The sequence below is a fragment of the Stigmatopora nigra genome, chromosome 10 (assembly GCF_051989575.1).
Source record: "Stigmatopora nigra isolate UIUO_SnigA chromosome 10, RoL_Snig_1.1, whole genome shotgun sequence".
Taxonomy (NCBI): domain Eukaryota; kingdom Metazoa; phylum Chordata; class Actinopteri; order Syngnathiformes; family Syngnathidae; genus Stigmatopora; species Stigmatopora nigra.
Window position 1 is genome coordinate 5,995,471 of NC_135517.1, and position 15,245 is coordinate 6,010,715.

Sequence of the window (15,245 nt, forward strand, 5' to 3'; positions counted from 1 at the left end):
AGACAAAACAAAATATTACTCAAAACGCAAGTTGTCGTGAGAGCCTAGGCTCAAATATTACAATATTTCCACATTCCTATTATACAACATAGGAGAAACTTGTCAATTGTTTATGATTGGTCTGGCTGTTGCCCGGTCAGTCACATGCCTTTAACACGAGATGTTCACACGCAAAATCTCCTAAAACATAACTTACAAGAGCTTCAAAATCGACAGATTATTTAGTTTGAACATTTACACGAGTAAAGAAAACAAAACTCCACCCAAAAAGAAAGGGCATAAATAAGTTAATAAAATAGAAATCTACATTTATTAAAATATAGAACGATAATTTACCTGCCTTTGGTCCCCGATTGGCGTGAAAGATTTTAGAAGGGTTATTGTTTTGGGGTACATTATAGTACGGTTTTGAACTTGGTCATTTTTGTGCAAGCTGATGACTATCCTCAGTTGTAAGAGACCATTCATTCATTCAAGGTTTGCAATTAGAAGAAAAAAAAGTTTTTCAACTGTCTCATTCATGAACTGTCTCATGATTTGAAGCAAAAAAAAAAAACATGGCTTTAAACAAATGCAAAACAAAAAGTGCCTTTTACTTTCCTCTTCTGTCGGTGCTTTGCCTCTTTTTTGTGACTAAAGCAAACTCAAACCATACATTTGCTTGCATTGGACAAATTGGAATTAATCTATCTACGATTGGTTCAAGACGCGTGTTGGGGAAGACAGTAACGAAAAAAACTCAAATACTTTATCGGATCGGTCCAGTCACGCTTGGCTAAGAAATCTCAATGAATAATCAAATCAAATAAAGTTCCTCAAAAGCCAATACAAAGGAGATATCACCATTATGTCTTTTCATTACAAAGATAATTACATAACCGCACAATATGCATATGTATCCCATTCTATGAAAATGTAGAAAAAGTAGGAATCATATGGCAAGTCTGGCAAAAATATACACATTAAGCAAAAGAAGTAGTCTTGAGGCAAAGTTATAGTCAAACACGGAGCAAGTTGCGAGGGATCAAACTGTCTTTGAAGAGAATACAATAAACCAGACATATGGGTCACTTCCCTCCAAAGTCCAGCCCACTTTGACCCGCGTCCGCGTCCACCAATGAGGAGGCGAAAGCCGATTGGACTATCTGGAAGCCGAAAGACTCCAGCAGAGACATGCTCTGTTGCGGCGAAAAGGGGGCCAACTCGCTCATACCAGATCCAGACCCGGCCTGACCCCTGGGGGTTTTGTGCACTCTGTGCTGGTGTTTCCTGAGGTAAGACTTGGTGCGGAAGGCCTGACCGCAGATGCCACAGTTGAATTTTTTCTCGGGCTCTGTCTTGGTTTTGGGACCATCCGGAGAACCCAAGGGCCTGACTGAGGTCCCGTTGCAGGCCATTGAGGACAGCTCCAGGTCCGGCCTGTCTGTTTTGGCTGGGGATTTCATTTCGTCACAGTTGGAAAGCTCCCCAAACGACGGATCCGATTCTTCCGACTCCAGATGAGGACATTTCTCGTCGTTTTCCTGCCCATCTAAGGTCAAAAGGAAGGGGAGAGGGGATGTGGGTGAAGAAAATAATGCGTTACCACAACTGGTTTTTGAAACAGGCTAGTTGAGATTAAGTTATCAATTGGAAGCTATGACATTTCCATGACGCATTCATTTTAATTCCAGTTTCAAAGGTTCTTTTATATTGTTCCATTATGATATTTTTAGTGAGCTAGGACTTGTTGGCCAATCAGGGAAGGGGCTTCGCAAACGCTTGGGATTACTCATTAAGAAACTTAAATGAAGTTGTTCTGCAGGGAGCAGAGTTTCTGAAAACCATACCACACAATATCTTTCCCAACACACAATAAACTGACATACGAGCTCTGGTCCTGGAACTCATACCTCAAGGCTCTACTGTACTTGTGTATCCCCAGGCATTTTATTCTAATGTATGTTTAAGGGATATTGACATTTTTCAGACCAATATCATGCACTTTGCCCCAACCACCTTCTGCTGAACAGTACTGACCTGCAGCAGGCCCATGGACAGGGAAAGAAGCCACCCCACCAGAGCGACACTCCCAGAAATATGGAGTCCCACCTGGTTTTCCTACAAGCAGCTCAGGCTGTGAGCCCAAGGCTGTGGGGCCAGGCTGTGAGAGAACTTGATGTCCAGAGAGGCCATGAAAGCGAACCCCTGCCTCGGGTGAGGAGAGAACCAGTTGACGACTGGCGTCTACAGAATCACCCACCCAGGAAGAAGGAAGGACAGACATTACAGCCGAACAGACACCACAAGGAAGGACTTCATTTCAAACATAAAAGCCTTCACAAAATCTACACTAGTCCAAAGTCCATTCCACTGAAGGTGACCCCAGGATAAGCAACCAAGCATCAAACTGTCGGCGGTTGATGTGCCTCACTTGGGATGTAACAGACAATGACAATATTTGCATCCCAGAATGAGCATGCACGTGCCAGAATCATGCTGGAGGCCATGCTTGCTTCTTAGAATGATGCAGCAGCAAATTACTATACATCGACTGTCGATAGTGTTTGTTTTAGCCACCTGCTAAAAGCAGACTTAAAGCAGTCTAAGCTTGTACTTAATGCATGTTTGTTATTGATTCTTTATTTGATAAATTGGGGTGACCACTAAATTGTGCTTGGGCAAGAGCTTGAGTGGGAATGGTTGTTTGTCTTTTTGTGTCCTGTGATTGGCTGTCTAACAAATCAGGTTTAGTTCATTTCTATGGGAAACGTTGATTTGAGATACAAGTAAATCGAACATACGAGCTCAGTCCCGGAATGCATTAAGCTCGTTTCTCAAGGTACCACTGTACAGTAAATGAATGGATACCCAAAAAAATGTAACTGACAGCGTCAAAACGGTGTTCAGTGTGACATTTCTTTCATCCATACTTTTAAGAGGCCCAATTCTAATCTAGAAAGCTCTAATTCCACGTGTGAGGGTTTTAATGGCGCTCATTACTCTAATGTAACAATGGAATTGGGTCAGTTTTTTCCTCTATTCTCATCTCATTGAAATCATGCAAAATTCAGGTGAGCTGATTACATGGTGGACAATGTAGCCAACTTCTAATGGAAATGGGCCACTATTTGAGGATTCTTGCTTCTCTCACATTACGGCTCTAAGATTGAAACTGCTGGTCTACACCATTTGTTCTGTGAAGTTTTGTCTGACTAAACCACAACAAATAGAGAATGGACAAATAGACATGCAACATGGTGCCTTGCGAGAAGCTAGTCATGTACCAGCCTAGCAAATAAAACATGTGCAGTCATGGCCATGTCATACACACACAGAAAGCCAAAAGCTACCATATAATTTTTAGTAAGCCATGTCCAAACAACTGTAATAACGGCTAAGTGCAATAACAGCAATTGAATGTTTGCAGCTTGTTTGGTCTGTGACAGCTAGAAATGATCTAGAAATAAGTGTCAATCATCACACAACCGGCGAATAACAAGCTGGGCGCAGCATAGGCTGAGGTATGCTTGTGTTGTAAGCAAAATCACAAAGATGCAGAAGCATATTTGGAATCAAAATAAAAATGAGCAGCAAAGCCAGTTGAAAGGCAGAGACACAAATGCTTTGGGATGGTTTCCCGGCGACTGCTTGCCTTCCACTGAGCATTGACGTCCCATGTGGTAAGGGGCGCCGTTGTGAATCTGTAGTTCCCCGCTTGTCTCAGAGAAAGGGTGCAACACGGAAGAAGGTGGCAGTGAGGAGCCATGGTGCGTCTTTGTATGCACCTTAAGGTAGGAGGCAGTGGAGAAACCTGCGACCAGGAAGAGCACAAACAAGGCAATTGTTTGCAACCAAAGCCCTCGACATAGATGGGCTACACCGAGCCTAAGACCATCTGGAATGCTTTGACCATGATTGGATGGAAGCATCAGGGGGAAAGATGTAAAATGCCACATGTACTGCATCATGTTAGCGGGTAGTAACACTTTTTCCAGAGACACAATATGGGTACAACCACTCTCATTCTTGCAAAAAAGTCCTCATCTCAAACCATCTCAAATGTTGCATAAAGAGCTGTTTAACCCGGAATTTTTTGGAGTATTCAAGTGCATGTGTGCGGAAAAACTGACAAGTAGTAGGAGAAGGGGAGCTAAAGTGTCATAAAAGTTTCCAGTCAAGGTCCAACAAGCAAGAAAGGCCTTTTGTGTGGTTGACATTGGAGAAAGCCAGGAGGCAAATTTCTCAAGATGCAAATAATAGCCAGCATTGCTACTGGGCAGTAATGGCAGTTACCAGCTGATCAGCGAGCTTGCATTAGCAACAGTACATAATTGAGAAGCACTCCCGGCTAAACATGAGCAATATTTATAAGAGACTGTCTACTATAGAGGGTATTTAAAAAAAAAGAATGCACCAAAATCATCACATTTCAACATATGCTAAAATTAAAAAACAATAGAAAACTATCTTGGACACACATTGAACATAACTTCACTTGGTTGGTCTTTCATGTTCAGGATATTTGCTGGAAATGGTAATAGTACGATCAAGACAAAGTCTTTGTTCCACCACTTCTGACAAATATTGATGGCATGAAAGAACCAATTATAGCTGCAAAAAACACAGTGGACCATAACATCCTGAGGCACGTTTGGAAGTATAATTCTCATATTGGGTTGATGTTTTCCATACTGCCTGTGGTGGCCATATTTAGCATTTGTAAAACATGAACTAAAACTTCAGGATTTGGTCAAACGTCTATTCTAAGAATCTTCTCTTTTGTTAAGGACCTATGACTAGCGGCAGAAGACTCACCTTTGTTGCAAATACCGCAGTAGTTGTGTGTCCCTTCACTATGTTTCTTGAGGTGGTCTGACATGTAAGCTGCTCGGAGAAACTTCCCACAAACTTTGCAGGGAATTTTGTCCTCATGGCATGCGAGGTGGGACCTGAGGCGATCTCTTGTAGCAAAAGAAGCATTACAAATCTGCAACAGACCGAACAAAAAGTGTAAACATATTTTTTTTACTTAAAATTATTTCTGTTTTGTTTAATATAAGCTTCATGTCACCTGGCACTTGTGGGGTCTCTCTGTTGTATGGACTTGTTTGATATGCCCATTCAGGTGGTCTGGTCTACAGAGTAAAAACATTTTTATGCAAAGTAGATTATAAAATACACACAAGGCTGGCAGGCAAAATTCAGGCACCGTCTCCTCGTTTATTAAAGAAAAATTAAATCATACCTCTACTTACGAATGTATCTCGAAAGCAAAGTTTCAGGTTACAATTTTTTTTATATTCAAATGAGTGACTTGAGATACAAAAAAATATTAAGGGATTAAAAACTGCACAAATGCAATGTGGCACATATTTACACACACACAGGGCACACGTAAAAGTCTAAAATGTACTACAAAGTGTAGATGGATGAAATGGAGTAAATCCACTTTGACACGCGACAGGCACGTACAGTGAATGGTGGTGAACTCACCTGGAGAAGCCTTTGCCACAACTTTGACAAACATAGGGTTTTCCCACAGAGCCGTCGTGTGAACGCACGTGATAGGACATCCGATCTTTCCGTTTGAAACGCAGACCGCACACATGACACGCATAGGGCTTTTCCCCGGAGTGGGACAGCTTGTGTCGATTCAGGTGGTAAACGTCACGGAACACCTTGCCGCAAATCTCACAGCCGACATGTCGCCGAGTCCGCTCCCGCTTGCGGCCGTTGTCCATCGCCAGCCCACCGTGGAAGCGATCGTCATTCTCCTGGGCCAACAGAGTCAAGCCGCTGGGTGTGGAACGCACCCCGATGGTGGCACCGTGTTGGGCTTCGTGGTTCTTCAACCGAGAGGCTTCCGTAAAAGCTTTGCCGCAAGCGCCGCAGGGATAAAGCACAATGTTTTTCTGTGTGTTGTGATTAAAGAGGAGGGGCTCTTCCTGGGTGCCAACCTTCTTGGATTGGCCCCTGCCCCTCTTGGAACCGGAGTCGTGATGCAATGTCGTTGTTTCGGGCGACATGGGTAGACCTTGGACGGGTTGCAGAATGGGCACGGATCCCTCGGCGGCATCCTCCAGCAAGACAGCGGCGGCCGCCGCCGCTTCGCTCCCATCCACCTGATGTCCATTGTTAGCGAAGCCGACCAGCGCCGTCCCGTTCACCAAATCCTGTTGATGGGCAACCGAGAAACCCAATTCCGAGGAGTTGCCAGCCTGGAAAAGACTGGCGTTTCCTCCCCGGGAGGAGGACGGGACGAGAATTTGCACATTGGATTGTTTGATGACTTCCTGGCAGATCTCAATGATGGAGCGCATCAGTAGAAACTTGGCGGCTGTCATCAACTCCGGGAAGCACTCGAGACGCACCACGATTCTCGACGTGTAGGCGAAGTCCAAGATGTCTTTGAAAACTTTGGGGCTGATGGTGTGCATCTCCAGTTCCCTGGCGTCGCCGTCATCTAGCTGGCGGCCGAACATGGACTCGAAATACTCGCTACAAGCCGCCAGCACCGCCTTATGCGCGGGGAAGCTCTCCTCACCGACGCGTAGGATCACGTCGCAGAACCTGCCTCCATCTTTCCTCTGCACGTCGAGGTTGTGTAGCATCTCCGCACTGTGCTTGCTCACCTGGTAGGTGTACGAAGAAGTCCAAGACGGCTCCGATAGCTTCTCCATGCCGAATGCATCCACTGACGGTGGTCGTGAGCGGCGGGATCGCACGAAGAAGGGACAGATTTGGAAAGGAACCGATGAGGACAGCTAGCTACTAAATGCGCCCCGAACGGACCGCTCCTCTGTGGCGTTGTAGCATCTAACGTTTAGGCACTAGCATTAGCAGTAGGCTAAAGATGGCAGCCCCCCAGCTTCCTGTGCACTTTGACCCGGCTTTCTTGACGACGAGCTGGATCGTTTGTTTTCTTTTGTGCACAATCGCGCGCACGTTTGAGGCTACCTTCTAATTGGTGCCTCACCGTGCCATGGGGGGAAAGAGAAGCGCCGCAGGGATGTTTTTAATCGTGGAGAGCGGACATGAGCGCGAAGGGTTCCTCTTCCTGTTTTTGTGACAAAACCCTGCCCCCCATCGAGATGAGCGTCGACCTCAAAGCCTTTTCCGCTCGACAATCGACAAGTCGCCCCTGAGTGGTCGCTCGGCTTCAGTGACGTGTTTGTCGTCATGGTTCAGTTGGAACCTGTCAGTTTCATTGGAATTTTACCAAAGCATGTCCGTGTGCTCCATATGATCAGTTAGGCAGATGCCAGGGGGCACTAAAGTACAAGGTTGCAAAAAACAAACTCAAATGTGAACTTTTTTTAAAATATAAGAAAACAAAACAAATGGGTGGTTAGCACATTGGCCTCAGAGCTCTGGAGTCCTGGGTTCAATTCCAGATCATGTCCATCTGTGTGGAGTTTGCATGTACATTTGCACTCATCGAGGAATAAAGTACCCAACCTATTGAAAATGGAAGAACTGTGACAATAATACACTTAGTGTTTCTCAATTTTATTTATTTCTAGCTGTGCTTTATAACTTAATAGCACAAATAACTGAATCCAGACACCCCCAGAAGTTGTGAGTCTGCCTCTTCTTGTGGCAGCTTGGATGGGAGTGGATACAGTTCCAAAGGAAAACAAATACACAGAAGGCACAACCAGCAGTTCCTTGGAGTAGTCTTGAAATGATGCTGCTCATCCCATCTATGGGACCGAGCCACCAGCCAGGTGCCACATCTATCGCTCGCAGTTGCTCTCAGCACAGTTGAGGAAAAAACGAGTCATTATGGAGTGCTACACGTTCTTAGTGACAGTCAAACAGCATTTAAACTTCACGACGGTTTCACCTGCCCATACCAAGAAAAAAAAACATTGCTATTTACAGTGGGACAAAGAAAACATTCCGTCATCTGTACAATTGTGACTATACACAGGTTACTCTCAAATTTACTACTAGTCTAATACAAAAAAAAAAAAAGTCACTTAGCTGCAGTAACACATCTCCATTGCCCGGTCTTACATTTCCTTTAAGAGCTTTGACTGAGCTTTAAGTCAAACACTGTCCAGCTGTGTGCTGTGGTTTCAAATTAAAGTTCACTTTTAAACCGGTTTTATGAAGCCGAGAAAGGGGGAAAATTATAATTCACAGTCCACCTCAGCATTAGGCTGTTTACGGCCGGAACTCCAACTCGTCTACGCTTATGACCTTGGCTGGCATAGAAGGGAGTTGTTGATCCAAGACATCAGCTCCAAACCACTTTGCCAGGCCTGGAGGGGGACTTCTGTCATGTCGCTGGGGGCCATTCGAGCGATGAGGGCCTTGGCCTTGCGACTGTGGACCTGGGATGTTCGGATGTACTGCAAGTGTAGAACATTTTTTGTTTCAGCCCCAAGAAAAATATCTTTAAAATATTACACAAGTGCTGATGAATAAAGCTATACAGAAGGGAACCACTCACTATGGTGAGCAAAACCAAACTAATTTAGTTAAGTCAATCTTAAAGACTATCCATCACTTAAGTTTTTTTTCGGCACACTTAGTTCTCAACTACAAAATAAGGATCTAGAATCCTTTCCGTATTGAGCTAGTTATGACTCATGACAATATTAGACTTTTCTCACTTTGTCTCTGCTGCTGTAGTTGCTGTTGCATTACTGCAAGCTGCATGTGGCTGTTTGTCCTTGGAGGTAGAAGTGGGTGGCCTCCCGTTGAGTTGAGTGGGTATAAGTTTTGGCCCAGGATTGCAGGCGGCAAGCCTTGAAATTGCGCCAGATCAACGTGTGGTGGATATATGCCTGAGTAAGAGAGGCAAAAGAACATTGGTTCAAATGATCCAGTACGGACAGCATCTATTAGTTCCAAGGGGGGGTTTTGCAGGCCAGGGAACAAAATGTTCTTGGCAGACACCTACCTGCTTGAACCAGCGCTGGTCCAAGCTGCTGGGGTGGGATTCCCTGTGTCAGCATTCGTTGAACCACATTGGGATGAAGGTGAGGAGGACGCACCACTGGTACATGGGACATAAGTGGTACAGGATAGATGGAACGGGGGAAAGTTGAAGGTGGTGCCGTGGTAGGCGTATGTTGTCCAGTAGAATGTGTCCTGAGTCGCTCCTGCTCCTTGTTTAGTAAGATCTGAGTCGGTGACTTCATGCTGCCATTCCCTTCGAGTGCTTCCAGATTTACACTAGCAGAGTTGCTCTCTGTAATCATGAAAAATGCCAACAATTCATCATTCCTGACCAGATTTGGAAATGAAGGAAAAATGATGGTTCTGTACCATCGTGAGAGTGCGCGGCCATCTCCTCTTTGGTGTCCGATCGACTTGATGGATCGTCTTTGCTTTTGTCTTTCGTTGCATACATTTTGCGGATGACCGATGTAGGTGTAAATGATGGTGACAACTGTTGCAAAGGAAAAAAGTTACAAAAATATGGTTTGAATTTGTGGGAAAATATTTTTAGGGAAGTGGGAGGTTGAAGGTTCTGCTCACCATGCTGGTGACAGCACTGCCTGGTGAGTTCCTTTCAGCAGGCTGGGGGCCCGGGCCTGGAGAGCGGGTAACACGCTGTGGACTAAAACAAGAGCACCAGATCAAAGCAAGCAAAACCTCACCTAGCTTTTTAGGTTTGAAGCCAAATGGGGGAGGGAAAAAATAATAATTAACTCACCGATTACGGAAAGATTTGTCTTGCGGGAGTCTGTTGTAGCCAGACTGGAATTGCTGATGTGCATGTAGTGCAAGGTCCTGTTGAAATGCCAGAGCTTCAAGATCTGCATGATTCACTGGTTTTGCAAGTGTCCTCATCTGGCAAAAAGTAACATAAATTTAAAAGATCAGTCAATTGTGATGCTCTAATTTAGCCGTGATGCATTCCATTTAGTCTCAAAATAGACATACAAAAGATAAAGTTCATTTTGAAAGTAACTCCTTTTCCTGTTCTCTGCCCATTACAATTGAAATTGTAAATTCATGATTTTTTTTAACTAAATGTTGGAGATCCTTAATATGCAGAAGGTATTACATTTAAGATGCAGCACACATCCTTGTGGATTCAATTAAAAATGGCCGCTGAGGAAACAATTGTCACGCTACCTGATGCTGGGCTGCAGCTGCGGCGTTCATAGACCGATGTATGTCAGCATATTGTTCAGGTAACAAGGGTTGAGCAGCAACTGGAAAGCCTACAGGTAACAAACCAGAGAAATCATTAACCATTTCATAGGGCTATCCATTAACTGGACTGCAAGATGTATAATTTATCTTGACTGGAATAGCCTGGAAGGTTGACCATGAGAGACCAACTCATTCCTCCCCAAAATTACCAGGAAGACTGATATGGTGTTAATAACTAAATAAACACACGAGTTGCTCCAAAATATATAAAACGTATGCATTTATATTTGCCTCCAGATGGAGCGTAAAAACGTCCAAAAACCTCCCACTCTTGCCCCTTCACTTGGAATGAGCTCCAGTGTCACACAAAACACGTGAAGTGGTACAGATAACATTTTACAATTTTTGCTGTACATAGTTTAAACTTTTTGTTACCTGGTGAATGTTGCAAGTGGCTGTTGAAGTAGTCTGGTGAGATTGCCCTCTGAGGGAAGAGAGGTGGTGAAGGACCCTTATGTAGGCCATGAAGCGAGTTGGGAGCAACTGAGACCTCAGAATTGCCCAAAAGGTTGCTAAGTAGCACTGGGGAGCGACTACGAGGTGGCCCTCCCAAGAGCTCCTACGTTGCAAAACACATTTTTAGAAAAGATTATGCCAAAACACCCAAGGGTCAATCATGTAAAAATTCCAAGTGCCATTGACATTGTCAAATGTCCAATTATGCTCTCAACCTTCTGCGGGCAATTTAAATTAGTTTGTCACTAGTATAGACATCCAATCCATTGGAACTATGAGACTGCCTTCACAGTTCAAATGGCTTGGATGTCCATCGCCATCAATGGCAGCTAATAATACAAAACACTTTAAATAGAGGAACTAAAGGAGAGTTAATATTTCACAAAATACAAACATTTTTCAAGCTACAGCTTTGTGTTCGATCTAAACTGGCAAAGGAGACCCCAAGCAGTCTTAACTACCTGAAATATGTTTTTCGGTTGCTGAAGAGGCAATGGAACGTCAGTCAGTGTCACCACAGATTGCTCCGAAGGTCGCTACAACATTACAAAAAGATTAAATTAGTAATCCTGCAATGGAATCTGTATTTCAAAGAAGTCAAAGAGGACCAGAGTTGGGCACTCCAGATCGAAAACATTTATTTAAAATAGAAATACTTACATTGCTTGAACTGTTGGGTTTGGGTTGATTTGGCAGAGTTCCACTGGCTTTCATGGTGTTGACCAGTTTATTAAAAGCCGACATGTCCGTGTCACGCGAGCGTGGTCGAGCACTTGGACCGCCCGTTAAAGCCTCTTCTAAATGCTCAGCCATGAATGGCGTTCCACTTCCTCTTGATGGAGGTATTACCTTTTGCACTTGTGGTTCTGAGCTCAGTTTCATGCCCTTCATTCCTCCTTCTACTTCCTCCAGGGACAACACTGCTCCAGAATTATCAGGAGTAAAAAATATGCCAATGTGTTCAAATTCAAACAAACAATTCAGTTAAAAACAGTTCAAACTCACTGTTTTCCCGTAGGCGAGCCTTGTTAAGGGAGAGAGTGGAAAGAAGAGGCTTGAGGTCAACATTGGCCTTCTGCAACAACTCCAGTATGTCCACTTTCTCCTTTGGGTCTGATGATTGAATGGGTGTGAAAAAGGGGGCAGCACCTTGACCATGCCCATGGGCTTCATATCCTTCAGCAACACAAGCAAGTTATGACTACAACTTGACATCATTATTACCTGAGACAGAAAAATAAAATACCTGATAGTTTTTCCAGTTCTTCATGTGGCGTGGACCTCATGCTACTAGAACGACTGCCTGAAGGGCTCAAGTTGCTGGAGAACCATTGACTGAAGCGACTTGCTGACACAGGCCCTTCCCCTAAAACATCCTCTATCATCTATTATTACAACAACAAAAAAATGATCGCAAAAGTGTAACAACTTAGGTACATTTTTGAATCTCAAAAGACCTCAATGAGCTCCAAACTTACAGATGCCAGTCCAGGCATGGTCTTCTCCAAATTGAAAAATTCATTGAAGTCAAATTCACCAGTGGACTGGTCCGGGAGCACATCAGGGCGGGGGACCTCCTGATCTGCTGAAGAGCGTGGCTTCACATTTGTCTCTTCTGGCTGTCCATTACATTCTAAACGGGGGACGAAAAAAAAAGGAGTAACAGCCAATTCAGAGGTCAATGGAAACATTTTTTGACTTGCCTTCTTTCACAGACTCTGGCTTCCTTCTCGAGCGCCTGGACCTGCGTCTATCGTCTTCCAATATTTTATCATCAAATCCAATGAGCTCGATTGTCTCCGACTGGCTCGTAGGACCTCCAGAGAACCACTCCGGCTCCTCTTCGGCGTAAGAGTCATTCCTTCGCCGTTCACTAAATATACGCTTATCCCCAAAGTCTCTCTGTACAAGCAATACAGAAGACGGACATGAATCAAACATGGGCCACATGAGTAAAGAGACCACATTTATTACAAATAGAGGATCCAACAATGAGAACCAACCCTGACTCTTTTATCTCTGAAGTCTCTGACATCCCTTTCTCTTTCTCTTTCTCTTTCCTTCTCGAGGCGGGCTTCTCTTTCAAAGGCTCGTGCAGCAATGATACGACCACTTCCAATTCTGCGAGTCCCGCATAAACGAAGACTTTCATTCTCTTTATTTTCTAGAGGGCTGATTGGACGGGAAGAGTGGAGCGAAGGTGCAGCACTGCCTAGGCATCCACCTCCAAAACTGCGACGCTGCGGGCTTAGTATGACATCCAACTCATCGTCCTTTAACCTCTCACGAGGATCTGAAGAAACATGGAGCAAACACAGTCATGATAAAAATTCAAGTCCAAGCATTATCTGGGAGTTTGAGATGCAAGAAACACTTTCTGGATTAAAATAAAGTGTCATTGACCATTCATTGGGAAAAGTTTAATTAATTAATTACGTTTAATTCATTTCTGTGGGAAATTGGCACAACAGAAAATAATAAGATTCAAGCATCAGCAAAAATTAGTGATGTTAACTTCATCATTTTCCCAGGTGTTAGCAAGCATTAATGAAAACTGATTTGACGGAACCCTCAAGACATACCTGGGATTCTTCGTTTCAGTGGAATTCTATCCTCCAAATGCTCCTTCTTCAAGGCTTCCATTGGAGAGTTGCGTCCTGAGCTGGGGTACAGTGAGGCATGCCATTTCTCAGGGTCCCAGACACCATCACTGTATCAGTAGATATGAAATTACAATGAAAGACTTGACTGTCAAAGATGGCATACAAGAAAATGAACAGATGTAAACCTTGAGCGTCAACAGATTGCCAATGTGCATCAAGTTGGCCAGTCATAATTTATGTCGAAGCATTTTGATTCTTACCTGTCATATTTTTCTGAGAGACACTCCGGCCTTTCATTGGAGATTGGTAGCTCTTTTATGTGAAGAAGCTCCTCCTACATTTTGACAAATCCAAGTTGAATACTGCTTGACTAATGTATTAAATAAATATCCCACCCATCACCTTGGTGTATCTATGTGAAGTGGAGGCAGCTGGTTCTTCCTTCACTTCGTCCACAGCAGCCTCACCTCCATTTTTTTCTTCAACACAAGTGTCACCGTCCATGGGAGGAACACTGCTTTATTCAAAGCAATGACACTGCTAGGAGGAAAAAAAATAGATTAGGACAGGGGTGGCGAACAAATTGGAGCAAAAATGTTAAACTGTTAAAGTCAAAGAGCCACACTATACATCAGCAGCAGATTTTGCATGCTTGTTTTTCATTTGAGACATTAAGTCACTCTCACAGGGTCACTTTGACCAATTGTAAAGGGTTTAGTTGGTAGCGCTGTGAGCATATAAAAATCCAACCTGCCAAATAATTATTTAAAAAAAAATGTATTAAATGTTTGCAGTGGGCCCAGATGAAGGAGTGTGCTTTAAGAAAGAATAAAAATAATACAAAACAGAGGCAACGAGCCACAGTATATACAAAAAATCATAAGCAAAGAGCTGCATTCATTTTGGCCCGGAGCCGCATGCGGGTTGAGAGCCACATGTTCCCTCTGTATTATAAGAATAAGGCAGGTTAATCTGCATTCAATAACAATGATGAAATATCCACTGATACGGATCAAATACAAAAGCCTGAAAACCAACTGGAAAAGAGAAAAAAAACTGACAGCCATGACAATTGCGCTACTGCTAAAGCTCATCCTTTTATACATTGTCTTTTCATTTCGATCTTAGGTTCCCAATAACTCTGCATTATTTTCAAGTTAGTTGACCCCATAATGCGTTGCTATTGGTACACTACAATTAAACTTTCCTTGCCTTAAAAAGCCGTAAAACAGGCGGTAGAAGTATGAGGAAAAATATCCGATGTTGAAGGCACCGATGGGACTTCAACTGACGCTCCTATCCAATTAACGAGTTAATTGATTACAAGCTGAAGCTTTAAAAGCGGCAGATAACTATCGCAATTTGGAAAATTGATACCAGCCAAGGCGTAAATTAAAAGCATGAATGAAAGTTTTTATTACACAGAGTGAATCGCATTTATTTGATTAAGAATTAAACGATCCTGGTTGATATTTAACGCATTACCTCATGTAAAATAATTTAAAGGGGAGATCCCGTACAACCATCTAAATATATGACACATTCACACAAATAATGACTTACCCGGTATGACGGCTGAATATGAAAGCGGTCGACCAATAGTTCACGTACGTCAGATAGCTAGCTAATCTAGCCAAAACAGCTAGCTAGCCAGCTAACTAGCTGGAGAATGGGATGAAGCCCACACAACAGATCTACACCAGTCGAGTTGTTGTAGTAATTTAAAAAAGTACTGTACTAGGGTGACTTGAAATAATTACAGTTTTAATATTCTCAATGAGTAATCTGAAATAATTGTCTACACGTTCTCTCTTTCCTGAGTCGTAGCAGCAATTTTCCTCTGATCACCGCTTTAAGAAGGTCCTCGGAAAGCTGTCACTGAACCCCGCGCGCCTTTGAAGAATTTTGAAACAATCTTGTATTTTTCAATCATTTGTGAAATAAATACAACATCCATAAACTTCTCATGGAAATCTATAATGGTTTACTAGCAAAAATCTAAATGGTTTTGGGAATATGTTTCTACAT

The 15,245-nt window shown here is 43.3% G+C and overlaps 2 protein-coding genes across 7 annotated transcripts; both read right to left on the reverse strand.

Annotated features, from left to right (window-relative positions):
* Positions 1–826: 826 nt before the first annotated feature.
* Positions 827–7,111, reverse strand: patz1 (POZ/BTB and AT hook containing zinc finger 1). Of its 3 annotated transcripts, XM_077726906.1 has the most exons (6): positions 5,476–7,111; positions 5,054–5,117; positions 4,798–4,969; positions 3,635–3,793; positions 2,020–2,226; positions 827–1,531 (listed from the first exon to the last, which is right to left on the reverse strand). In XM_077726906.1, exons 1-6 carry the CDS (start codon positions 6,660–6,662, stop codon positions 1,068–1,070), a joined length of 2,253 nt encoding a protein of 750 aa, XP_077583032.1. In that variant the 5' UTR covers positions 6,663–7,111; the 3' UTR covers positions 827–1,067. The 3 variants fall into 3 exon arrangements, with proteins under 3 accessions (XP_077583032.1, XP_077583033.1, XP_077583034.1); XM_077726907.1 differs by lacking the exon at positions 2,020–2,226 and having other exon boundaries at positions 5,476–7,110; XM_077726908.1 differs by lacking the exons at positions 2,020–2,226; positions 3,635–3,793 and having other exon boundaries at positions 5,476–7,108.
* Positions 7,112–7,475: 364 nt separating this feature from the next.
* Positions 7,476–15,181, reverse strand: eif4enif1 (eukaryotic translation initiation factor 4E nuclear import factor 1). 4 transcript variants are annotated; one of them, XM_077727053.1, is made up of 19 exons: positions 14,781–15,181; positions 13,620–13,754; positions 13,478–13,551; positions 13,197–13,324; positions 12,618–12,907; positions 12,318–12,516; positions 12,093–12,247; positions 11,861–11,999; positions 11,620–11,790; positions 11,275–11,534; positions 11,076–11,150; positions 10,534–10,717; positions 10,078–10,166; positions 9,653–9,789; positions 9,475–9,556; positions 9,262–9,385; positions 8,894–9,184; positions 8,604–8,777; positions 7,476–8,339 (listed from the first exon to the last, which is right to left on the reverse strand). In XM_077727053.1, the coding sequence occupies exons 2-19, from the start codon at positions 13,719–13,721 to the stop codon at positions 8,152–8,154; spliced, it is 2,862 nt and encodes a 953-aa protein (XP_077583179.1). In that variant the 5' UTR covers positions 13,722–13,754; positions 14,781–15,181; the 3' UTR covers positions 7,476–8,151. The 4 variants fall into 4 exon arrangements, with proteins under 4 accessions (XP_077583179.1, XP_077583175.1, XP_077583178.1 ...); XM_077727049.1 differs by having other exon boundaries at positions 13,620–13,757; positions 14,781–15,180; XM_077727052.1 differs by lacking the exon at positions 14,781–15,181 and adding an exon at positions 14,430–14,575 and having other exon boundaries at positions 13,620–13,757.
* Between the last annotated feature and the right edge of the window lie 64 nt (positions 15,182–15,245).